The sequence below is a fragment of the Carassius auratus genome, chromosome 8 (genome assembly GCF_003368295.1).
Source record: "Carassius auratus strain Wakin chromosome 8, ASM336829v1, whole genome shotgun sequence".
Taxonomy (NCBI): domain Eukaryota; kingdom Metazoa; phylum Chordata; class Actinopteri; order Cypriniformes; family Cyprinidae; genus Carassius; species Carassius auratus.
Genome location: NC_039250.1, coordinates 2,588,843 through 2,616,461, shown reverse-complemented (window position 1 = coordinate 2,616,461; position 27,619 = coordinate 2,588,843). Strand labels below are relative to the sequence as shown.

The following is a 27,619-nucleotide window of genomic DNA, read 5'->3' as shown; positions in this document are numbered from 1 at the left end:
AGTACTTCAACCTAAAAATAAAATAATTAATTTGGCAGAAAACTGAAATATAAAAACAATTTAAAAATTTGATATACACATGCATACATACATACATACATACATACATACATACATACATACATACATATATATATATATATATACACATATATATATATATATATATATATATATATATATATATATATATATATATATATATATATATATATATATATATATATCAATTACCAATTTATTTAAAAGTTTAATTAAATGTTTTTCTCAAGCTTTTATTATTTATTTACATTTTAGTTTAGGTATTTGTAGTTTTACTAATTTAAGTACTTTTAACTAAAACTAAAAACCAAAACTATAAAATATTCTTTCTTCAAGAAACTGATATTTTACTGAAAGTGTTGTTTAAGATTTTATTTGACATGCATTTGAATGTTTTTGTTTCTTCTATTAAATTACGTTTTGTCAGTTTTATTAATTTAATTTCAATTTCAGTTTGGTCATTTTTATTTTATTTTACTTAACTGGTATGTTTGAGAAACTTAAGTACTTAAACTAAAACTTTAAAATATTCCATTGGCAACAAACTGAAATATTTACTGAAAATGTAACTTTTTAATTAAGTTATTTTTGTTAGCATTGATTTTTATACACAAGGGTTTAAATAGTTTCAATAAAATGCTAATAGCACTTCATAAACAAACACATGAAACATAATAAATTAGCATGGTATTATTTGACGTATAAATCGACATTTCAAGGATCATACAAAAAAAAAATATGTCAGAAAGGTCACATGTTTTTTTTTTCTTTCTTTATTAATTACTTTACACGAGACAACAAGTTGTCCTGTAAACATTATATATGCATAAAGTTTAAAGCTATTTAATGAACACTACATAGTCAACAAATAATCCAAAATCCCCAAACATGAAATGCACTGAACACAAGATATACTATGAACATCAGACTGCATTACAAACATCATGTAATAAATAATTCAGGCGTGATTCGAGGGTCAGTGTCAGACGGGGCGAGAGCGTTAGGGCTTTACGGGGTGTGAGAGGAGAGTGCTGTGTTTAGCTTGACTCTTACGATCGATCAGGAGGAGGGGGTTCTTCATGTGATGAGAAATCATCTCCTGCAAACTGCTGAAGAGCTGCAAAACACACACAGATCATCATCAGAACTACAGCACTGAGCAATATCTACGGTCATGCTGCAGTATTACTCTGACATCAGATTTTTTACACATACAGTACATATACACACACAATTATTTATTATTTACGAATATCTTTTTATTTCTGACATTTTGAATCATTTTCGTGTGTACATATAAAACCATTATATGTATACACACACACAAATGTCAAAAATGATTCAATGACCCTGGACCACAAAACCAGTCTTAAAGGGATAGTTCACCCAAAAATGAAAATTGCAAATTGGGCGAACTAACCCTTTAAGTGTCAATTTTTAAAAGCAGTCTTAAGTCTCTGGGGTATATTTGTAGAAACAGACAACATTGTCTTTTATGACAAAAATCATTAGGATATTAAGTAAAGATCATGTTCCATGGAGATATTTTGTAAATGTAAATACTGTAAATATATCAAAACTTAATTTTTTATTATTAATATGCATTGCTAAGAATTAATCTGAACAACTTTAAAGATGATTTTATCAATATATAGATTTTTTTTGCACCATCAGATTCCAGATTTTCAAATAGTTGTACCTCGACCAAATATTGTCCGATCCGAACAAACCATAAATCAATGGAAATATTATTTATTCAGCTTTCAGATGATGTATAAATCTCAATTTAAAAAAATTTACACTTAAGATTGGTTTTGTGGTCCAGGGTCACACACACACACACACAAACACACACATACACACATGTATAAAAAACTACAAAATTACAAAAACTTTACCTAAAACAAAAGTCAAAATCAAAATGATTATTTTATTAGTATTAGAACTCAAAGTGATTTGCTTTAATGTGATATTATTTAGAAAATAGATGTTAGACCCAAAACAAAAAAAATCCCTAAGGTGTTTCAAAAAGTATTTCAGGACTTTGCCAGAAAGCATCAAATCCTCCAGCTGTAATGAGGGAAGGGAATCTGCGGTCACATGAGACTGAGCTCGAGCCAAAACACAAGCATTTCAACAATCCCTCTGAAAAATAACTGTGTGGAGCACCATTTCATTAAATTATACATTTAAGCAATTATTAGGGAACGGCGCTGGCAACACGAATGTAATGAGTTCGATTCCCAGGGAACGCATGAATTTAAAAAAAAATGAATGCATTGCATGTCGCTTTAGATAAAAGCGTTTGCATAAATGTAAATGTGAACTCATGCACAGCTGCACAAAGACACTCGAGCGTTGTCACACATAACACAGATCTTTCTCTACCTCTTCTGTCTTCTTGCCCTCTTTTCCGAGCACGTACTGTTGTGAATCCTCCAGGAAGCGCACAGGGACGTTGTACACGTTCTGCCGGTAAAACACGACCAGCGTGAAGGGCTGACGGTCGTTCTGAGAACTGCTGTATCTGACCAGAAACGTGCCGTCCTGAAACACACACACATGACAAATATACTGTACATGGTCCCAAACCAGCCAATGTTAACTATATACACCAACAATCACATACAGGAGATAAATATGTAGCATTTAACTAAACAGAAAATACAAATCGCCTATAAACAGTGCTACATTTTTAAGAATAAATGCAATTTTGTTATTTTACATTTAGCAGACACTTTTATCTAAACGACTAACTAATGAGGACAACAGAAGCATTTAAAAATTAACAAAAAAGCACTATGCAAATGCTATGATAAATATTTAATATGAATAAATTTAAATATTTTTTTTTTATTTGACTGCTTGTTTTAGGAACTGTTTAATTCAACTGAACATCCCAATTTAGATTATATACATGAAGCATTTACATTAAATTTGCTGTTTTTATTCATTATTTTATACTATATTTAGAAGCTTAATCTCAGAACAATACGAGTCAAATGAGCATTACCAGAATAAAGTTGAGAGATTTTTTTTACCTTTTTTTTATTTTTATTTATTTTATTTTATTGCTTGATTTAAGAACAGCATAACTGAATTAAAAAAACAAACATGCAGCACTCAAATAAAATTCTAATATTTACATTGAATTTATTTTACATTATCATATTTTTATTATTTTATTTTATTGCTCAGTATCCGAACAATATGACTGAATGCAGCATTTAAATAAAATGTAAATATTAGTATTTAAATAGACACACCTTGTTAACCCTGAGCACGGTTTCCTCCGCAGTCTTACGTTCACAGACTCCAGCAAACCACTCTTTGTCCTGTAGCCCCGCCCCCTGATCGTGATCAAAACCATCAGCCAATCAGTGACAGAATACAGACAATGTCACCAATCACAAACACTGATTCTGTCTGTGGTGTTTACCTGCGCGACTGACTTTGCTCCAAACGAAAGCACTGTGTGATGAAAGAACGAGATTATTCTTATCATTGTTATCATGTGACGTACTGTACAATAACAGTTAGTTACTTAGAAAGAATGCGATTTTTGAGAGAATAACAAAAAATGTAAATAACAGATGTGCTCACCTGTGCTGTCCAGAGATGGAGGAGGAGGAGGGCTGGAAAAACAACATATTTACTGCATTTGAGTTTGTCAGCGGATGGGAAAATATGCTTATACGTAGAGTTTGGTCTCGTTTAACAATTAATGCAAGTAAAAGCCTGTAGATTTAATTATAACAAACATTGCACAAAAAGTAAAGACGCAAAAATGAAAAGGAAAAAAAAAATCTTGCATAAAGAAAGCAATGCAACTTTATTTTCATGGCAATTAAGCCCATACTGAACAAAAATATTAATTCAATAAAAAAATTTATGAACAATACAACAATAATATTACAGTTAACAGTTAATGAAACATTGATACTTGAAATAAAATGAACATTAACTAAAATAAAGGGTAAAAAACAAGCATTTATCGATTTTATTCAAGCACTAAAATAACTCAAACTAATTAAAAAATTTTATAATTTAATTTACCCACAAATCCAAGAATTGCAATGCACACACACAATGCTAAATGCACATCTCTTGCAAAACGAAGCATTGCATTCAAAATATCACAAACACATCTCAAAAACAAACTTTTGCAAACACCTTTGCCATAATATTAATTCCTGTTAGATTTTTGTGTTGCAAAGAGAATTGTGTTTTGTGTTTTGCAGAAAGTGTTTTATGAAACTCAAACGGAGTCAGAGGTCAAGAATTAGTGTTGGTTTTGCAGATTTAGTGTGTGCTTCTGCTGTTTGTGTGAGATTTTAGAAATTGTGTAACAAGTAGAAAAAAAAACCTAGTAACAACAAAAAACATAGCAAAATTACTAAAACTTTAACTGAAATTAAACAAAATCTAATAATAGTATATCAATGTTGCTAAAATAACACTAAAAATCGTCAATATTTTTTTTATTATTAAATAAAAGCCATGTAACAAATACAACCGTAAGCTATACTAACATTTTTACTTTACAATTTAAATATAATTTCGGCTTAATTTCTGCTTTACAGTGGATTACCAAGAATCGGCTTTGAATTTTGGAGACATTTGCATGAAAATAATATCATTATGCAAATAATATTACTGTAACCAAAATAGGCTTCGGCATACTGTGCATCTTATATTTCACCACAAAAAACAAAAAACAAAAAAAACATTTGCATAAAGAAGAACATTTGCTTAAAGTTTAAATTGCTAAACCTTTAACTGAAATTTAAATCTCAAAAGAAAAGAAAAAAATAAAATCTAAATATTAACAAAAACTTTAAAGTGATACAAAATGATCTGTTATTTAGTTTTATCAATTCAGCACAAATAAAAACCAATGTAACAAACACAACAATGAGCTTTACTCATGTTGTCCTAATGTTTTAAATATATGCATTACATTAATGCATTTAGCAGACGCTTTTATCCAAATCGACTTACAGTGCATTCAGGATATCTTTTTTTTTTATCATTATGTGTGTTCCCTGGGAATCAAACCCACAAACTTTAGCACCGCTAATGAAATGCTCTACCACTGAGCCACAGGAACTACTAGAGATTAACTAAATATTGTGGGGTTTTTCACATTACATCAATTAAAAACAGAGGACTACAGAGAAATAGCTGAAAGGCTTAGGATATTTTCTTGAAAATGATGTCACAATGCAATCTTAAAAATGCTTCGAATTCGTTATTTTCTCTTTTGACTTCAGGTTGTTTCTAAGGAGGTGAAGGCTTCACAGACTGACCTGGGTTTGGGCTCTTTGTGGAGGATGATGGGAGGAACTGGTTTGCTGTTTAGTGCGTGTGGAAGCGTGGCACGTTTTATTTCTGGCGGCAGAACTAAACGATCAGAGAAGACGTCAAATGAAGCAGTACAAGAGCGTTTATATCCTCATGCATGAGTTAAAACAGAACAACTCTCTAACCTTTGTTCACACAGTCACCGATCAAGACCGAACTCTGAGGAAACAGACAAACTAATCAGTTCCTTCACTGTGATGAAGCATGAATGTGTGTCTAACTACTACTTACAGATTTGGCTCTGGGAACCGGAGGCTTCATTCTGTAAGACAAGAAGAAATGGTATTAACTATTATTATTCTTATATGATAATTCTGGTTTCTAGATATGACTTTGGTTGCTCCTTTACATTGTGCATTTGTGTGATGCCACACTAATGTTATGGGTTCAATTCTTAGGGAACACTAATAATGCAATACTGATTAATATAAATGCATATCTAATGCACTGTAAGTTAAGATAAAATGTGCTAAATGCATAAAGGTGATGCTAAAAACAGCAAGTAAAATACCTTAATATTAATAAATTAATTTAGGCCAGTGTTATTTTCAGAATCATTAGGTTAATTTAATTTGAGCTACTTTTTATACAGTTATTTATTACTTATTTATAATTTTACACCAGTATCAAATATTATATTCATGGATAATAATAAGATTTAATACTAATGTGTAAAGTGAACTGTATGCAATAATTTAACAATACATGATAAAACAACTACATACATTTTGTCAAATTGATATTTGATTAAATATAAAAAATCTAGTTTTCAAAATGCACATTAAATGTAAAAAATATATTTGTAATTTTAGTTAATTATTATTTACTTACAATTAAACTCAGTATCAGCATCAAAGGCTTTATCTATTGCTCAAAACTCAAATATGATTTAAAATAGTCGTAATACTTGAATTGTATTTAATACTTAATATTATTATTTTTACAATCAAACCAAATAAATACTTTTTTTAATAAATAATTTTTTTTTTTTTTTTTATTGATAATTTTATTGTGTTTGTCTTTTTTTTATATATATAGTTTTTAACACATTTTTATTTTATTTTATTTTAGATGCACAGTTGCTAGTTTGCCGACTAGCTGAATATCAAATTTTATTTCAAGTAACACAAGTCTTTATTTATTTACTTTTTAAATAAGGTTTTATTTTTATTTTATGATAATAACCCTGATTTAGACGTACATACATTGGTGGAGGCGGGTCTCGTCCTACAGTTTTAGGAGGCAGTCGCTTACGGGCCGGGCTTCGGGGAGCAGGAGGTTCTGGAAAATATCAAATAATGAATGACAAATGATATTCAAGTCACTTTATCGTTCTCTAAAGTTGTAAATACATGGAGCGCTGACCTGCTACAGGTTCTAGATAGGTATCATCATCATCATCATCCTGACAGAAACAAATATAAAGTCAAATTACGATATCTGCTACGTTATTTTAATTTTTAGTATCATTTTGGATGCTCAGTCAGGTTTACCTGCCCTTCATTTGGGTCCAGGTAAACATCTGGAGGGACAGAGAGTACAGGAAGTAAACATGCAGTGTGTCATCAAATAATACTGTGGTATCAGATATTAATATCTGTGAATAGTGTTGAAGTGACCTTCGTCTTGCTGAGGAACCGGTGGGGGTCTCATCGGGGGTCTCTTAGGTGGGGCTTTTTTACCCGGTTTATCTCTACGTATTACCTCAGGAGCTAGAAAATATTAAGTTAAAGAGTTTAATTGTAGATTAAGCCATCCATTTCTCTCTCAAGTACACTACCGTGCAAAACTTGAATTAAATTAATACTTAAACTCAGCAAGGATGCATTAAATTGTTTAAAAGTACCAGCAAAGACGTTTATAATGCAACAAATGGTTTCTATTTCTAATAAATGCTGGGGTTTTTTTTCAACGTTTTATTAATCAGAGGTTCCTGAAAAATAAAATACATCACATTTTCCATAAAATATTAATTGGCAAAAGTCACCATTATTTATGTAGCACTTTTCAACTAATCAGAAATGTGCGAAAAGCATCACATCAGCACATTAGAAAGATTTCAGAAGACACTGAAGACTGGAGGAATTACGCTGGAAATTCAGCTGTGCATCACTGAAATAAATTATAATTTAACAGATATTCACATAGAAAACTGTTATTTTAAATTATAATAATATTTTGCAATATTACTGTTCCTTAATCCTTGATCCTGCATCAATAAACGGATTCTTTCTTTTCATAATTTATGAGCTTGTTTTTTGTTTTAGAGACTCACGTTTGCTGTCATTGGGGTCGATGTAAAAGTCTTCTGGGTCGTGAGACGGCTCTGGCTTCTAGAAGCGAAAGAAACACACAGCTGAATCTATAAAGCAACACAAGCCTCTTCTGTGCAATAAACTCATAATAAAGGCTAAATTTAGATGTTTTACCAAGCTTTTCCCTGTCGGGGGGATCTTGGCCGGCCGTGGCGGCAGTGCTGCCTGTCTTTTGGGAATAACAGGGTTTGGATTTCGATCCGTATAACCTGAGAAAAACAAACGCTACATTACACACCAACATAGATAGAAAGATAGATCGATAGATAGATAGATAGATAGATAGATAGATAGATAGATACCCAGGTAAACATTCTCTCCTTGGCGCGGTTGACCTTTAAAGGTGGGAGGTTCACATGGTGGAGCTTCATACGTATCACTATCTTCCTCATCCTGAAAATGGTTGAGATTGATCAGATGTGTATTAAAGAAGCTCACATGCATCCTTAATTGGGTCACAAGAAGTAAACAGTCATATGCAATGTCATGTGTTATTAATTATGGTTCAGGTTGGCCATTTAAAGGGTACTGACGATCCTTTAAATATTTTGGCAGGTTCTGCAAAAATGCTGATGTGGGATTGAGTTTCTAATACTAATAAACTGTTGACCTCGCATCTGTTATCTATTAGTACAGTAAGGGAAGTGATACAGTACCTCCTGGAGACACAACAGGAAGTATGAATGTTCCCACACCTTTTAACTTTGTACGCCTATGTGTTTAGACAAGTGATGTTTGCACAATACTTACAAACTCCCCTTCTGGCCAGCCATAATCAGAACTGTTATCTACAATGAATTGGAGAGTTGTAATGAGATCACAAGAAATATGAAACAAAGAAAGCACTACAGATCAATCATATGTTGTGTTTAATATTAGCTACACCTGAACGTCAGAACATATTTTCGTGGTTTACTGCAGTTGACAAATCTAATACTAAAATATTACGAGATAAAATGTATTTAAGTAAACTTGTGATGAATGATTCTTCGAATGCAATAACGGAGATACACATCACATTAACGGTGATAAATAAATAAATAAATAAATAAATAAGAGCTCTGAATAATCGCTACTACAAATAGTCGAACTTCTTGCCACAACAACAGAATAAGCATTAAACCGTAAAACAATAACATTAACACAGTTAACAGGAACGCGTATTATTTATTAGTGCCGCGGTGCATGTAGGGAACTTGAGTTCTTCAAGAACGCCCAACATGCATTCGACAGAAACGAGAGACCGCGTCAATAAACCTCAGCAGAAATGCAAAGACACATTTTGGCAAAACGCTCGCGTTTCGATTATTTGCGTCTTTAGTGCGCTTGCGGTTTACTGGTAAAGCACTTTGCGTTAACAGGACGAGAAACAACGTGACGATGACGAAAATTGGCGCGCTGCGTGAAGGACGCGTCCAACGCCAGCGCCATATTTGATGCACCTGCTTTGGGTTTGTTTGGCTTCAGAGGCCTTTTTCTGAGCACAAAACTTACCGTAGACACACAAAACTTAGTATAAGTAATAGTATTGAAAGTTGTGAAATCAGTTGATGTAGGAGGACAGCGTGTGTGCTAATGTAAATACTGTAAGTCGATCCCTCATTTTCATCCGCGCGCCTAATTTGACTAATCAGCTTGTTTTTATGTGTTTGTACATTTTTAAAACACGAGAGATGTTGTTTATAGGCCGTTTTTATAGTATTTGTTTACATTTTAATTAGTTACTCATATTTTACATATTGCTGTAGCTGATTTTCAGTGCTATTTCAACTTGTTTTTGCTTTCGTATAATGCATAAACATGTATTATTCTTATTTGTTAAGTTGATATAACCTCATATTAATTTTAGAAGCTACACAGTTTTTGTACTTTTAATAATTATAGTGTATTAAATATTTAAACTGCAGTATGCTAAAAGGTTTTTAATAGCACGTCACAAAATATCCCCAATTTTAACCTAAAATCCTAATGTTTGTTCTATAGATGTTTTAATATTTAGTTTTTACACAGGTAAGGGATTTTGTGATCAAAGCACCTGTTCTCCTGGGTGGAGCTGGTGGTCCACTATGTCTGTACAGAACAAAAAATAACATTAATTAGACCTTTATGCAAGAATTAGAAAATAAAAATGTAATGTTTGATGAAAAATGAGTAAAGTACTTACAGTAGAGATGGTTTAAACTTCTCAAAGAAACTCTAGAATAAAGAAAACATCATTTTGTGTTTCTCGATGACCAAAACGCACTTAAAGTCTAACAAGAACAATATGCATTGATGTTTGCTTGCTGGTTATTAAAAGGTTATGTAAATGTATGTGGATGGAGAGTGTAGAAATACTAATGGACGATGGAGCATTTCACTATATGTCATATTGTAAATATAAATAATATTTAATTTGTCAACACTTTATCACATGACTGCTTATCTTGGTTAGAAATACACATCGATGAATACTGTGGGTCATTGTTATTCACTTCTTTTTTCTTGCTACACTTCCATCAGAAGGAAAACACAGCAGATAACTATTTAATTCATAAAAGCAATACTTTAAAGATGTACAAACAGGTTTAGTAATGTTTTGATTTAAGGTAAAGACACGAATAATAAAAAAAGTGTAAATAAAAACAAATTAAATGGAAAAAAGTGCAAAAACAAGCATATATTGACAGCACAAAACAAAATAATGTCGTAACTGGAATGACTAGATAAGAGGAAGCTGAACGCTTCCGGTTTTTATCAGATAGCTGGTTCAAACGCATCAGATGAAGAACAATGTGGCGTTTATTCACTGCGAATGAGGAGCTGGAACATTAGCGTGTTAAAGTAGAAAAGCAGAAATTTAAAAGTAAAAACGATCTAACATTTCTTAGAGAATTCCAGGTAATAAATGACACTAGTGTTTTGATTTTGCCACTTCAAATCATGATTACTTATATAAAACTGCGTTTGTAGCACCTAAAACCAACTCGGATGCCAATAACACGTTAATTTAATCTTCAAATGTATTCCTAAATGTCTAACATACAGATAAATAGATATAACTGTACTTTACCATGATGCATGAGGTGCTCAGTTCATCAGGAAGCTCTCTGCTGTCTGGTTTGGATGCAAATCTCTATCTGTCTCCCAGAACTTTGAATGTGAGTCCAGTAAGTAGCGTGCTGGAGGTGTGTGTGTGTGTGTGTGAGAGAGAGAGAGAGTATTTGCATAGCAGGTGGATGATTTAGCAGGTAGCTGATTATCCCTGTTAATAACAGAAAGACCTTCAACTGGCTCGGAGTTTAGTAAAGCACTTTGTTCTCTATCGTTTGATGTTTAATAACATCTGACCACAGACAGCGAGGTGACCGAAAGAAGAAGTGTTATCAAGTCTTTCAGAGGAAGGGAGGGACACGAGAGACAACATCACAGCAGAGCATCTGTGAACGTCTCCAAACCCTGGTTAAATTAGTTCCTGAGCTCAACCTGATGATGGCAGTGTGAACACACTGAATACCCTCATGATCTACAAACCTTCACACACACAAACAAACCATTAATTGGTCCAGGTTGGAGTCAACACATTTTATTAATACAGAAAACAACAGTTTGTGTTTAAAAGTTGTGTAGCTATTCAACTGTTGGTTTTACTTTTGATGAAGCAAGTAAAACAAGATTGATGTAGTTTACAAAAATATACTGTAAATGTGTACTTCATCACTTTCTGAAAACATCTTACTAAACTGGTGTGTGCCGCTCATATAACTTCTTTGTAATGCTTTGCAACAGATTTGTCTTAAAGATATAAATAAATGATAACGTCTTACATATTTGGAATACATAAATGGCCAAAATAATTCATGTAAAGTTATAATTATAATTAGTTTTAAAATCCCATTTTAATCTGTAATGTCAGCTTTAAATTAACTAGGTTTAAGAGTTTGGGGTTGGTAAGAGATTTAATGATTTTGAAAAAAAAAGTATCTTATTGGTCACCAAGCCTATATTTATTTGATTAGAAATATAGTAAAAATAGTTAATTATTATTAAACTTTAAAAGTACCATTTTCTATTCGAATACATTTCAAGAAGTAATTTATTCCTGTGATGCAAAGCTGTATTTTCAGCATCAGTACTCCAGTCTTCAGTGTCACATGATCTTCAGAAATCAGTCTAATATGCTGATTTACTGGTCAAGAAATATTTCTGATAATTAAAATGTTGAAAACAGTTGAATATTATTGTGGAGACTGATACTTTCCAGGATTTCTTGTTTTATAATAAAAGGTTCAAAACAACAGCATAAATCTGAAATAGAAATATTTGTAATTTTAGAAATGTCTTTACTGACACTTTTGATCAATTGAATGCATCGTTTCTGAATAATGGTATTCATTTATTTCGAAAATAAAGTCTTAACTGACCCCAAATTTTTTAAATATAGTGTATATTATAGTGAAATGCAAGAAAAATGTTGCATAAATTTGAATTCTGAACATTCCTGTCTGTTCAAACTTCAAAGAGCAAGATAATCAATAAAAAATATCAAAGTTCACTCTTTTTGTAATCCAAAGCTATTAAGCCACTTTGAAAAAATAACATGAGTAAAAACAAATAATTTTCATGTAATATTTATGATGTTTTTATTTTTCATTTTAGAGTTCAACTCTTTCATTAAATTGAACTTTTGTGTTCCAGACAAGAATTAGCACGTGTTTGGCATTAACACTGTATTTCAATTTGACACACTGAATATGTAGGATGGCTCACCACAATCAGCTGCTTGTACATCAGCTGCACAGCGCACTGTAATGTGTCAGATTTTGAGATTTTGATAAGCACCATCAGAAATGATAATTCAATGCTAAAGAGGTTTCAGAAACATGCAATAATTATGTTGCACCTTAAGAAATGTTAATGCTTCAAATTTTCTGATCAATAAATATTTTTCTTTCATTCCACAGCTCAAACAGCCACATCAGTTAATACTGTTATTCCATCACCTCATGCAAATTCTACCCCAATGCTACTACCACTTTTTCCAGCCACGTTAACATGTCACCTAACATAACTGAAATGGCATCCGATGTAACCAACACTGCTTCAGACACAACCACCATGTAGCCCAACTATGTCACCCAGTGCAACCAACGTAATGGCATTCAACGTATCCATTCAGCGTAATGGCATTCAACGTAACCATTCAGCGTAATGGCATTCAAAGTAACTGCATTCAACGTAACCACCATGTCGCCAAACCCAACCAACACAGCATTCAATGCAACCACAATGTCACCCAACACAACGTAACGGCATTCAATGTAACGGCATTCAACACAACCACCATGTCACCCAATGCAACCAACACAGCTTTGTAGACAGCCACTGTCGCCCAACGCAACCAACACAGCTTCTAACACCACCACCATGTCACCCAAAACAACCAACACAGCATTCAACGCAACCACAATGTCACCCAACACAACGTAACGGCATTCAATGTAACGGCATTCAACACAACCACCATGTTGCTCAATGCAACCAACACAGCTTTGTACACAGCCACTGTCGCCCAACGCAACCAACACAGCTTCTAACACCACCATGTCACCCAAAACAACCAACACAGCATTCAGTGCAACCACAATGTTAGCTAACGCAACCAACTTGGTATTCAGTGTAACCACCATGTAGCCCAACCCAACCAACACAACATTCAATGTCTTCACGTCATGTCTTTGCGTTTATTTTGTATTGTAATCTAATTACACGTATGATAAAATTTGCGTTTGGTGTTAACACAGCATAAAGCACATCCCTTTGATAACAAGAATAATAAAATACTGCACATATACCGAACATTTTGATTAAGAAATCTTAATAAATCTGCTCATTTAATAAATATTCACCTCTGTCCCCTGTTACAATGAAAAAACAGCATCAACAGCACATCCTCTTATGCACTACCAGGTATGTTTTCTAAAAGTCCCAACACATCGGCCAAGCAAAAAACCCAATGCCAATATTTGAAAAAGCCAAATATCGGCGGATGTATTGGCCTTGGCAATATATCGGTCGACCACTAAACTCAACCAAAATTTATTTACAGCATGCTTTTTGGGTTGTGTTATGAGCATTTGCAGTATATGTTGAAGTTGTTTTTTTTAATTTGCATGTGTATTTTCCATGTGCAGCATATTTGCCACTGTAAAACAGACAATTGTTTTATTTTTATTATTTCTGAATAGTGTTGAACTTTCTTCTCCTGTATCATATTCTTCATGCAATTTGAGTTGCGCCCTCTACTGTACAGACATGAATTTACATTTTCTTCAGCACGCATTCATTTTACTTTTAATGTGAAAGGGCATTTACATTTGCAGAAGAATAACTTTTTTATATTAAAAACAAACAAGCAAGCCCTGCCCAGATTTAAAAATTAACTCACAAGTAACATAACAAGTACTTTCCATAAAAAGTAACTAAGTAACATGATTAGTTACTTTTTTAGGGATTAACACAATATTGTAATGCATTACTTTTAAAAAGTAACTTTCCCAACACTGATTATGAATATGTCAGTATTAGGCCCCAAAGTAATTCTGTTATCTGAAATTATTTTTTTTAGGGGTTTCTGTTCTAAGCTTCATTAGAAATCCTCTATTATTGCTTGTTGTTGTTCTGAACCATAAAAGTACATATTTTACACACACATGCAGCTTTATTGCCTGGATATTCTTCTGCACTTGTTTTCTTAATTCCTACTATTTTGTTTCTCAGGTTCGCAAATTGGTGGAGAGTTATTTAAGAGTATTTATTGACATCTACTCTTTTGAGGTCATGAGAATTGAGCCGGTATCACCATGTGATTGAGGCAGAAATCAACCAAGAGGAACAGACATGAATAAACTCTCACTGTACTTTTACTATTTGAATATGAGATCTGATTATTTATGGTGATGATTCAAAAAAAGCATTGCAATTGCTGACACAAACATGTATTATTATTCTTTTTTTTTTATCTTAAACACAAGCATTGTGCATGTTTGATGCAAACTGTTGAAATTGAGATTTTTTGGGGGAAGATTTCTGTTCATGCTGTGTGTTTATTTTATTTATATGCCAGGATTCCTAAATGCTGACTGTGCAATTCATTAAATAAATATAGATAACTGGACTTTACCACAATGTGTGAGGCATTCAGTTTATCAGGAAGGTTTGGATTGTATATGAGGCCTGTACGTAGCGTGCTGGAGGTGTGTGTGTGAGAGAGAGAGAATTTGCAAAACAGGTGGACGATTTAACAGGTACTAAAGCAGTTTGAAAGAAGAAGTGTTATCAAGCCTTTCAGAGGAAGGGAGGGACACGAGAGACAACATCACAGCAGAGCATCTGTGAACGTCTCCAAACCCTGGTGATCAGTTCCTGAGCTCCACCTGATGACACCCTGAGTGGAAAATTTGGCCCAGTTCAGTCCAGTACTCTGCTTCAGTAAAAAATCTATTAAAAACCGCACCAGTTACACTTCACTAAGGACAGCACTGGATCCACCAATGATTTCACTGATTATAATCACTTTGAGAGATTTTAAGAACCATCTGGAATGATAATTCAGTGTTAAAGAAGTTTCAGAAAAGACAGAATAATTACACTGCACTATTTTTTACATTATATGGCCTAACTACCGCATTAATTAATGCTACTATTGCACATCCTTATGTAACGCTTCAGGTTTCCTGATTCTCTAATCGACTTTTATTCCTCAGTTCAGTTTAATCACAACACCGCCTACTCTGGCACCAACTACAACACCAAAATTACAGCACCAACTACAACACCACTTACACCAGTACCAACTAAAATTACAACACCACTGCACCAACTACGACACCAGCACCAACTACAACACCACCTACACCAGCAAAGACTCTAACTATGACACCACCTACCCTGGCACCATCTACATCTACAACACCACATACTCTGGCATCAACTACTACACCAGTATCAACTACAACACTACCTTCCCCAGCACCAGCTACAACACTGCCTACCCTGGCAACTACAACCCCGCCTACATAGACTACAACTACAACACCACCTACACTAACACAGACTACAACTACAACACCACCTACACTAACACAGACTACAACTACAACACCACCTACACTAACACAGACTACAACTACAACACCACCTACACCAGCACAAACTACAACACTACCTACTTCAGAACCAACTACAACACCACCTACTTCAGAACCAGCTACAACACCGCCTATACCAGCAACAACTACAACACGACCTACACCAGCACCAACTACAACACCACCTACACCAGATCCAACTACACCACCACCTACATCAGAAAGAGCTACAACACCGCCTATACTAGCACCAACTACAACACCACCTACACCAACTACAACACCACCTACACCAAAACCAACTACAACACCACCTACACCAGCACTAACTACAACACCCCCTACATCAGAACCAACTACAACACCACCTACACCAGCACAGACTACAACTACAACACTGCCTACTATGGCACCATCTACAACTACAACCAGGGCTGGGGAGCAACGAAATACATGTAACAGCGTTATGTATTTAAAATACAAAATATGAGTAAACTGTATTTCGTTATAATTACATTTTAAATAGGGGATAATCAGATTACAGTTACATCTGAAAAGTATTTTAGATTACTTTTATTTTGCATCCTCACTGATGCAGGATTTTACTATTTTATGAGATCTGATTATTTTTGGTGACAGATCAACAAAAACATTGCATTTGCTAAAAGTCTTATTCATTTTTTTTGTTGTGCTTTAAACATACAAGCATTGTACAAGCATTGAGCAAACTGTAAAAAGAAAGTGTGAAGAAACGTCAGATTGATTACCTGTTCTAATGTAATTCCTAGTTCCTCATTCATTTGCACTGCAGGGAAACCCCTGCTGTTTTGACTTGACCTGTTTAATTTTAATTGTATTTAATTCCTATTTGTTTGTTGCACTGAAAATTAACACATGACGACTTAACACTTGTCGACACAAACAATTAACTTATTAAAACAAAGTGCTTTAATTTTTCAGTATGAAGCTGGAACTTTAAGCCTGAAGGTTTTAAGTTTCAAGTAGTTACAAGGAAGTAGTATGAGTAACTAGTAGTTTTAAAAGCTCAGATTTGGAAGATTTTATAAATGCATCATTCATTCATTTCAAGAACTGACTTTCTGCATTGCAGGTAATATTTTATTTCATATGTAATAAACATATGTTTCATGTGGGCAAGCTTTACTTAAGAGTAACCAACTAAGCCTATTCCATAAACATAAATATCTCTCACTGAGAAAGAAGGTTTTTTAGAGTATGTGGGCTTGCATTATTTATTTATTTTTTTTACTTAGGAGCACTAACAGAGTATTAGTGTTCATAGAGGCTTTAAAATAGTCATGCTGTGCATTGAAGCTCAAACATAACTTGTAGTGCATAAAACTGTTAAAACGTTAAGGTCACACAGTCTATCAGATAAACAGAAAGAAAAGATTATTTGTCATAAAATAAGTATCTCCTCCCCCAGTCCTAGAATATTAGCCAATATAAATAAAACAATTATGATTGACAAGCATTGCAAAGTAGCAACGATGAGTAACAAATTCCAAAGTGTCTTCTTCACCCACTTACATTTTTACTATTTAAAAGCAAACCAAAAGTAGTGTTGATTGTCAAGCCTGAAAGAACTTTGGCAAAGGCCTTCATCAGGTATTCTGACAGGATCGCAAAATAATCCAGTAGTTCAGGAACTCTGTACATAAGAATCCGATTTTGAATTTGTGTGTTGTCAAGAGGCAGGACAGACACATGAAAGGTTAAAAGGAAATTATCTGGAGGAGCAGAGTGAAAACATCACTAGCAGAGGTCTGACACACACTGAATGTGTACGATGGCTCCCGCTGTTCTTCTCATCGGCTGTGTACTCGCCACAATCAGCTGCTTAACCACAGGTAACGTTCACATCTGCTGCACTCTAATCTGTGTCAGATTTTGACATATAGTTTTCAATACAAAATTAGATCCACAACTGCTTTCATTAATTATAAACACTTTGAGAGACTCTGTGAATCACCGCACCATCAGGAATTATAACTCAACAGTAATGATGCTCTGATTGATGATATCAAACGTTTCTTTAATTCCACAGCTCAAACTAGTATCACTCCATCTGGACTGGCTACAACTACCACATCAATTACCTCTTTACCTATTACAACAGCGCCTACACCAGCACCAACTACAACAGCACCAGCTTCAAAGTCATTTACACCACCAACTACCACAACTACAGTTCATCCACCAACATGTAACAATCTGAAAATTTAAATGTTTCATCACAATGCTCAATTTAAACTTCTGTTATATTTATTTTAGATTTATAAAAAAATTAGGACTGGGCAAGTAAACGCGTTTTTATCGCTTTATCATATGAATTAACCCTTAAAATGATTCTATTGCACATTAACACTTTTTTTTATTATTTTTAAAATCCTTTGCTCACTGGATCTAAATGCAAATACAGACACATGATCAGTACTGGCTTGGGATGGGCGTCATCACGTGTCTTAACCAATGAGAGCATATGAGGTGGGCCTTTAAAGGGGGGGTGAAATGCTCGTTTTCACTCAATATCCTGTTAATCACAAGAGGGCGCATTTCCAACAATAACAAAGGCGAAGCTTGATGACGCTATGAAGCAGGTGATGATGGGAGATGTCGTTTTTAATGCGTTTTCACCATAGCAATGTATCTAAATTGGATAAACGAATCATGATCACGGATGAGGATCACTTTTGAGATATTGTAAGTACACAACTGGAGGAAATACATCACACTGTGCAAGTTATTTTCGGAAATTTTATTACAAAATTCCTCCATATTGGAGCTTTAATTAAGAAAGTAAAGATCATGTTTCATGAAAATATTTAGTAAATTTCCTATTGTAAAATAAATAAATATATATATAGATAGATAGATAGATAGATAGATATAGATGTGTAATATGCATTGCTAAGAATTAATTTGGACAACTTCAAAAGTTGATTTTCTCAGTATTTAGATTTTTTTCTATCTTTGACTCCACTGTAGCTCCTATCTTCGATCCTCTCTTTGACTCCACTGCAGCTCCTACCTTCGACTCCACTGCAGCTCCTACCTTCGATCCTCCCTTTGACTCCACTGCAGCTCCTACCTTCGATCCTCCCTTTGAATCCACTGCAGCTCCTACCTTCGATCCTCCCTTTGACTCCACTGCAGCTCCTACCTTCGATCCTCCCTTTGACTCCACTGTAGCTCCTACCTTCGATCTTCCCTTTGACTCCACTGCAGCTACGACATTCGATCTTCCCTTCGACTCCACTGTAGCTCCTACCTTCGATCCTCCCTTCGACTCCACTGTAGCTCCTACCTTCAATCCTCCCTTTGACTCCACTGCAGCTCCTACCTTCGATCCTCCCTTTGACTCCACTGCAGCTCCTACCTTCGATCCTCCCTTTGAATCCACTGCAGCTCCTACCTTCGATCCTCCCTTTGACTCCACTGTAGCTCCTACCTTCGATCTTCCCTTTGACTCCACTGCAGCTACGACATTCGATCTTCCCTTCGACTCCACTGTAGCTCCTACCTTCGATCCTCCCTTCGACTCCACTGTAGCTCCTACCTTCGATCCTCCCTTTGACTCCACTGCAGCTCCTACCTTCGATCCTCCCTTCGAATCCACTGCAGCTCCTACCTTCGATCCTCCCTTTGACTCCACTGCAGCTCCTACCTTCGATCCTCCCTTTGACTCCACTGTAGCTCCTACCTTCGATCTTCCCTTTGACTCCACTGCAGCTACGACATTCGATCTTCCCTTCGACTCCACTGTAGCTCCTATCTTCGATCCTCTCTTTGACTCCACTGCAGCTCCTACCTTCGACTCCACTGCAGCTCCTACCTTCGATCCTCCCTTTGACTCCACTGCAGCTCCTACCTTCGATCCTCCCTTTGACTCCACTGTAGCTCCTACCTTCGATCTTCCCTTTGACTCCACTGCAGCTACGACATTCGATCTTCCCTTCGACTCCACTGTAGCTCCTATCTTCGATCCTCTCTTTGACTCCACTGCAGCTCCTACCTTCGACTCCACTGCAGCTCCTACCTTCGATCCTCCCTTTGACTCCACTGCAGCTCCTACCTTCGATCCTCCCTTTGAATCCACTGCAGCTCCTACCTTCGATCCTCCCTTTGACTCCACTGCAGCTCCTACCTTCGATCCTCCCTTTGACTCCACTGTAGCTCCTACCTTCGATCTTCCCTTTGACTCCACTGCAGCTACGACATTCGATCTTCCCTTCGACTCCACTGTAGCTCCTACCTTCGATCCTCCCTTCGACTCCACTGTAGCTCCTACCTTCGATCCTCCCTTTGACTCCACTGCAGCTCCTACCTTCGATCCTCCCTTTGAATCCACTGCAGCTCCTACCTTCGATCCTCCCTTTGACTCCACTGCAGCTCCTACCTTCGATCCTCCCTTTGACTCCACTGTAGCTCCTACCTTCGATCTTCCCTTCGACTCCACTGTAGCTCCTACCTTCGATCCTCCCTTCGACTCCACTGTAGCTCCTACCTTCGATCCTCCCTTTGACTCCACTGCAGCTCCTACCTTCGATCCTCCCTTTGAATCCACTGCAACTCCTACCTTCGATCCTCCCTTTGACTCCACTGCAGCTCCTACCTTCGATCCTCCCTTTGACTCCACTGTAGCTCCTACCTTCGATCTTCCCTTTGACTCCACTGCAGCTACGACATTCGATCTTCCCTTCGACTCCACTGTAGCTCCTACCTTCGATCCTCCCTTCGACTCCACTGTAGCTCCTACCTTCAATCCTCCCTTTGACTCCACTGTAGCTCCTACCTTCGATAATCCCTTCGACTCCACTGCAGCTCCTACCTTTGACTCCACTGTAGCTCCTACCTTCGATCCTCCCTTTGACTCCACTGCAGCTCCTACCTTCGATCCTCCCTTTGAATCCACTGCAGCTCCTACCTTCGATCCTCCCTTTGACTCCACTGCAGCTCCTACCTTCGATCCTCCCTTTGACTCCACTGTAGCTCCTACCTTCGATCTTCCCTTTGACTCCACTGCAGCTACGACATTCGATCTTCCCTTCGACTCCACTGTAGCTCCTACCTTCGATCCTCCCTTCGACTCCACTGTAGCTCCTACCTTCAATCCTCCCTTTGACTCCACTGTAGCTCCTACCTTCGATAATCCCTTCGACTCCACTGCAGCTCCTACCTTTGACTCCACTGTAGCTCCTACCTTTGATCCTCCCTTTGACTCCACTGTAGCTCCTACCTTCAACTCCACTGTAGCTCCTACCTTCGATCCACCCTTTGACTCCACTGTAGCTCCTACCTTCGACTCCACTGTAGCTCCTACCTTCGATCCTCCCTTCAACTCCACTGCAGCTCCTACCTTCGACCCTCCCTTCGCCTCCACTGCAGCTCCTACCTTTGATCCTACCTTCGCCTCCACTGCAGCTCCTACCTTCGATCCTCCCTTCAGCTCCACTGCAGCTCCACCAAAAGGTAATTAGGGCCCCAGCACTGCGAGTAAACTATTGGAACTGCTCCAATTCATTCATCATTGTGTGTGTATAAAATTGTGTCGTCAGGTTTTACCATCACTATTGCAGCCAAACCTGAAATCTCTAAAAGGTATATTGGTATTTGGCATGTTTTCACAGTACTCGCTATTCTCGAGATGAAGGTGAAGACGCTGACTGAAGAAGAGCATCAGGCTGAACTGTTTGAGGTAAGAAGAGCATGTTTGATAATTACACTAGTCAAATTTATAGTGAGCAGGTGTGGCGTCATGTTCCTGTAAGGCCCCAAAGTGATTTTATTGGCTAAAATAACTTGTTTAGCATTTCTATTCTGTGCCTGATTAGAAATCCTACATTATTGCTTGTTGTTGTTCTGCACCATAAAAGTACATATTCTGTGTAAATTGGGACACAGCTTTAATGTGCGCTGCTTTTTCTAAACCTGATGTCTTCTCACTTCCATTCATTTTTTTTCTCAGGTTGGCAAAGTGCTGGAGAGTTTCTTAAGAGCAAATTATATTGGCAACTTCTCTGTTAAAGTCACGAAAATTAACAAGTTATCACCATAGAAATTGTGCTATTTTTGAGATTTTTGTATGAGGATTGCCCTGAAATTATGAGGAAGTATTCCTGTGAACTCTTGTGAAGAAAATAAAAACAAGCAAATCATTATCATGTTTTGTGATCATCCTGTAAAATATCCCATTAGCCCTTCCATTGGACCTGTGGTCTCTGTGTTGTTGTCCTGTTGCTACCCCCTTGCCCTTCCAGCGAAACAGATGTTTTCAAACCATCGTTTTGCTTACTTGAAAGCAACCTTAGCTTGATGTTGATCTTTTTAAGATAGCGTGGTTGTTGTGAGAGCACGATCCTAACAGGATCTGACATCCTAGTGTATACCTTTAAATCCCACAACCTTTTTGCGATTTTACCATCTTTTCTCTTTCTCCCAACTCATGCTTCTTCTCATTTGACTTGCTGTATGTTTACATCCGCGAGGCCATCAACATGGCCGCCACGTCCCAGAATGCAACGTGAACTCAGAAACCTGTTCTACTGAACAAAGTCATGGAGCAGCAACAGGAAACACACCGAGCACTGATGAAGTAAATATTCAGATGTTATGGTCTCCGTGGTCGTACCTCCATGGAGGAAAGCGGTGGAAAGTGTAAAGTGATAACAAAATCACTATCTCAGGATTGGGACTGGACGGGAACAAATGTTGGCGGGACCTGGAATTGTAATAACATTTTGATACCAAAATTTATACAAAAATATATCCTACCTTTTATATAAATAAAGTATAAACTGTAGGCTTATATTTTAATTTTGAACTCAATTGTACTCCCCTGTGTCTTTATGCTCTTCTCCTGTTTGCTTTAATGTGGCTGGTGAAGGACAGATCGTTTATGGCTGGTCTATGTGGTAATACAGTAGCCTACATCGGGCAGGACATCCAAAAGCCCACCTATCATTCATAGACCTCAAATATAGCTTTAATCTAAAAGATGTATGTAGTAATAACTTTACATGGCCGCTCAATCTAATGTTAACCTACAGAAATGTGTGCTATTTAAGTGCGTGTGGACACTGAACAGCAGCGCACTCACAGCAGGACAGATGGAGGCACCAGTGCTCTCTCTCACTTGCTCTTAAAATACTCCGACATTGTTGGTCATACAGATAAAAGTAATAAATCTTTCTAATCCGCATACGTTTATTTGTGTGCACTCAGAATAAAAACGAAACGCTGTGCTTCTGTAAAATAATTTACAAAAAAATACAAGATGCGGTTTCTGTCGTCTTGGTTATGTGAACTTGAGCGAGAGTGCAATGTCTACGCTCAAATGAAAAAAATTAAATAGAAAACGTGTGTTAGCATGGATGATTTACATTACGTTTGTGAAATGCACAATGTGCATTGTTTAAGATGGCTTTCAGTTCAATAAAATAACAAAAAAACCTACATTTTCTTTTTTTATTATTTAACTAAAGTGGGCATGCTGTGATCTGTGCTGTATTTTTTCCCTGTAACTGAAGGATTTCGGCTGAAAATAAAATAAAATAAATACAACATAGGAGTGGGAGAGAACGTGAGTCATTCCTGGAAATGGGATGAGATTTTCCCCCAGTTTTTTTTTTTTTTTTTTCGTGGGATTGGGACGGGAACTTTTTTTGCGGGAGGGGGACGGGAGAGAATTGAAAATCCACTCCTGTGTCACAGTCACCCTCTACTACACACACCTGCCGCAGCCTTTTACTATCTATGCTCTGAAGTCACGATCTGACTCAAACGTCTCAAATGATTCGCAGACCCACTCCGAATCATAGACAGTAAAAGAAATGGACACAGCGACCCCATTGGAACTCAATTGAGACAAGTGAAGCCCAGTTTTAGCGTTTTTTAGCACTTCCGTTTCTGACGCGCAGACTCAAACGAAGCTTGACGACATCAGCAACCTGTCTGCCAGATGTAAATCTTCTAGTAGCTGTGCGTGCGAACTGCCATCGTTAATCTTGCAGAGACGGCGAGCTTGAGCGGGGAGTTCTCTGTCGTGAGTGAGCAGGAGTAAGTATTCTGATTAATTATCTCCCTTGACTTTTTATACCTCCAAGTCCCCCAGATTGCCTGATAGACAGTAAAAGATTGCCTGCGAGCTTCTCCTCCTGTCCATACGGTAATTTCTCTACTGTGCGACAGAGAGTCACTGGTTATGACACAATCGTTAGCCAATTTTTTACAAAAACTGCTTCTACGGGAACAAAGTAAGATACAAGGTAATGGATCCTTTTATACATTTTTGTGTTTCTTTAGAAATAATTAATGGACAAATGGAGTCTTTAAACGCCTCAGATGTAAAGTTATTCGCTGTCAAAGTGATGCCAAAATGAATGGGAGTCAATGGGAATGCTAACGCAAGTGAAGTTCTGCTACAAGATGGCGGCACGATGCCGACTTCAACTTCCGGTCGACTTCCTTCCCGCCTGCTCCGAAGTCGCATTCTGACTCAAACGACTCAAATGATTCGCGAACCCGCTCCGAAGTCGCGATCTTACTCAGACGACTCAAATGATTTGTGAGCCCGCTCTGAAGTCCTGATCCCATTGCCGGTGATATTTTATTCCACAATGCGTTTTCTTGTATGTTTTGGCCTACGTGAATTACCGTAGATGTTCTTACCACGTGTATTTTTTATATATTTGCTTACCGGCAAAGAAATAATAATTAAAAAAATAATAAAAATAATAAAACCAAGAGCAAGATCACGTAAACTGTTAATACTGGCTATTGTAATATCAGCATCAGGTAAGATTACTCACGTTAATTTATGCACTCAGTTACATAATGTTTTCACTACATATGTACCTTTATGAAAATTAAAGAGGGGGTGAAATGCTCGTTTTCACTCAATATCCTGTTAATCTTGAGTACCTATAGAGTAGTACTGCATCCTTCATAACTCCAAAAAGTCTTTAGTTTTATTATATTTATAAGAGAAAGATAGTCTGTACCGATTTTTCCCGGAAAAACACGAGCGCCTGGATGCGTGACGTGTGGGCGGAGCTAAAGAATCACGAGCGCGAGTAGGCTTTTGCGTTGAGAGCGTTTGGAAGCTGTGACATTACCGTGAGGAAAAAAACATCCAAAACAAACCATAGCTAACAGTCAGATTCAGCGTATATTTATGATCCAGATCCAATCAGATCCAGAGGCTGAAATTTAACAATATGTTATTGTAGCGGGTCCCGGCTAGGTCTCCGCTGGCAGATATATAGATAATCCTCTGATAGGAGTGCTTTATTTTCAACTTCATTTTAACTTTGTATCTGCAATCACGAATTATTTTCTATTATTTTTGTCTGCTTTGCATTGAAGCACAGGTTATATCCACATTTGGATTACATGAAGTAATATAATCTGCAACTGTCTGTTTTCACATAAATGTATCCTCACATATTTTTCCAAACATGAACTTAACAAAGTTTGTATGAAACCAAAAACAAACGCTTTCCCTTTAAATCCCATGTTTGGTCTATCATCAATCATGTCTAAACTTCTTCATTTAAACACCTGTCATCTTTGTCCTCTTATCAAAAGACTGTACATTTTTAGAAGTGTTCACTTTATACAACAGAATAATTCTCATTTGCAGTTAAGCTGTATTACATTTACACTATAAGAACACAGACTTCAATAATAAACATATCTGCCTCATAACTTGGCACTCAGTTCTATAACTGATATAACTAAATCTGTATCATTGCCCTTAAACAAGGCCGCAGCCGTAACTGGTCTTACGCTGTACATTCACATTAACTTTTTACCCTTTTAACATTGTACTACACACATTGCTGTTTTCCACACACACTGAAATAACTCACAAATGCCCCCGATCCGTAAGGTACAAATAAAATAAACAACCTGCGGATGTCGGCCGCCATTTTCTCACCTGCGCACTGTCAAACTTAACTGTTTACACATTTGACATACTTTTAGCATACAGAGCACAAATCACTGGGGATTCTTATTAGTTTATAAACATTTGTAGTCACATACAAGCTGTGTAACTAACCTGGAAATATTAGAAATATTACAGAGAAATCAGTGACGCAGGACAACAGTTGCTCATTCTCCATTCACTTGGATTATGAGCTCATCTTGCTCTGCGCATCGCTAAATGACCCAGTGTGACGCTACTCATGGTTACTGCCACCCAGTGTCCATTTTATGGAATACAAGTCATTTTTCCGTAATCTCTCGTTAATATTTAATCACACAAATAAAAATGAAATAAAATACTATTTCAATAAAAGGAAAGGAAACAAAAAAAGTAATAATCTCAAAAAAACTTGTGTCACATTGTTGTCTCTGTGTACTGGAAGCTTATGTCACTAAAACAAATTCCTTGTGTGCAAGCATACTTGGCAATAAAGCGCTTTCTGATTCTGAATAAGCTTTTTTTGCACTAAAAATCTTTTTATCTCCACTTTCACTTCACTGATTTGCACTCTATCTGCCACGTGCTTTTAATTTTTTTTACATTCCCTTGTTGTATAGTTGTATTTATATTTGATCTAGATTTTTAGGCTCTACTGTTAGTGTTATCTGTATGCACCGGGGGTCTGAGACTAACGCAATTTCGATTCTCTGTATGAATGTTCTGTACATGTGGAAGAATTGACAATAAAGCAGACTTGACTTGACTTGAACCCGCTCTGATGTCCCGGTCTTACTCAAATGATTCGCGAACCCGCTCTGACGTCCAGATCTGACTCAAATGACTCAAATGATTCGCGAACCCGCTCTGAAGTCCCGATCTGACTCAAATGACTCAAATGATTCGCGGACCCGCTCTGAAGTCGCGATCTGACTCAAATGATTCGCGAACCCGCTTCTGAAGTCCCGATCTGATTCAAATGATTCGCGGGCCCGCTCTGAAGTCGCGATCTGACTCAAATGATTCGCGAACCCGCTCTGAAGTCCCGGTCTGACTCAAATGACTCAAATGATTCGCGGACCCGCTCTGAAGTCGCGATCTGACTCAAATGATTCGCGAACCCGCTCTGAAGTCGCGATCTGACTCAAATGATTCGCGAACCCGCTCTGAAGTCCCGGTCTGATTCAAATGACTCAAATGATTCGCGGACCCGCTCTGAAGTCGCGATCTGACTCAAATGATTCGCGAGCCCGCTCTGAAGCATAGACATATATATATATAGGTAGACGCCCCATCGAACGCTACTGCCTATTGGCACGAACGAGCCGTGGAGCCGCCATCTTGGACCGGTCGCCAGCTCCACTCAGTGTAACTTGTTTGCCAGGTGCAATGAGCTGTTAGCGCATTAAATTAATCATATCTCACTGAATACCTAACTGATTTTGACGCGGGTTTTTTTGCTGCAAAGGTCATTCATGCAGCTATGATACAGGACACATTGTTCAGCGTATTTTAATATTCATAATAGGCATACAGTTACATACTATATTCGGATATAATATATAAGTGACCAGACGACCAAAATCTTAATATGTGAGGTAGAATTTTTATAAATCACACACTATAAATATGATAAAGAAGCAGAAAACAGACAGTTGCAGTAAAATAAGATATTTTAAAAAGTTGAAGAAACAATATTATAATTTGTGACATATACACTCTCTCTGGTTCTCTCTCTCTCTCACACTCTTCTCCCTCCCTCCCTCTCTCTCTCTCTCTCTCTCTCTCACACATAATGCATATTTATACAGCGCTTTACA

At 36.7% G+C, this 27,619-nt stretch overlaps 2 protein-coding genes across 2 annotated transcripts; one reads left to right on the top strand and one right to left on the bottom strand.

The window, feature by feature from the left end:
- Positions 1-803: 803 nt before the first annotated feature.
- On the bottom strand, positions 804-11,118 carry LOC113106971 (B-cell linker protein-like). Its single transcript, XM_026269067.1, has 19 exons — positions 10,774-11,118; positions 9,886-9,917; positions 9,757-9,791; positions 8,472-8,509; positions 8,024-8,114; positions 7,836-7,930; positions 7,682-7,739; positions 7,026-7,118; positions 6,900-6,928; positions 6,772-6,811; positions 6,612-6,687; positions 5,638-5,668; positions 5,532-5,565; positions 5,352-5,445; positions 3,646-3,677; positions 3,482-3,513; positions 3,309-3,392; positions 2,431-2,589; positions 804-1,159 (listed from the first exon to the last, which is right to left on the bottom strand). Exons 1-19 carry the CDS (start codon positions 10,774-10,776, stop codon positions 1,043-1,045), a joined length of 1,173 nt encoding a protein of 390 aa, XP_026124852.1. The 5' UTR covers positions 10,777-11,118; the 3' UTR covers positions 804-1,042.
- Positions 11,119-18,353: 7,235 nt separating this feature from the next.
- Positions 18,354-22,030, top strand: LOC113107914 (sialidase-like). Its single transcript, XM_026270751.1, has 4 exons — positions 18,354-18,358; positions 18,831-21,343; positions 21,502-21,569; positions 21,840-22,030. Exons 1-4 carry the CDS (start codon positions 18,354-18,356, stop codon positions 21,927-21,929), a joined length of 2,676 nt encoding a protein of 891 aa, XP_026126536.1. The 3' UTR covers positions 21,930-22,030.
- The last annotated feature ends 5,589 nt before the right edge of the window (positions 22,031-27,619 follow it).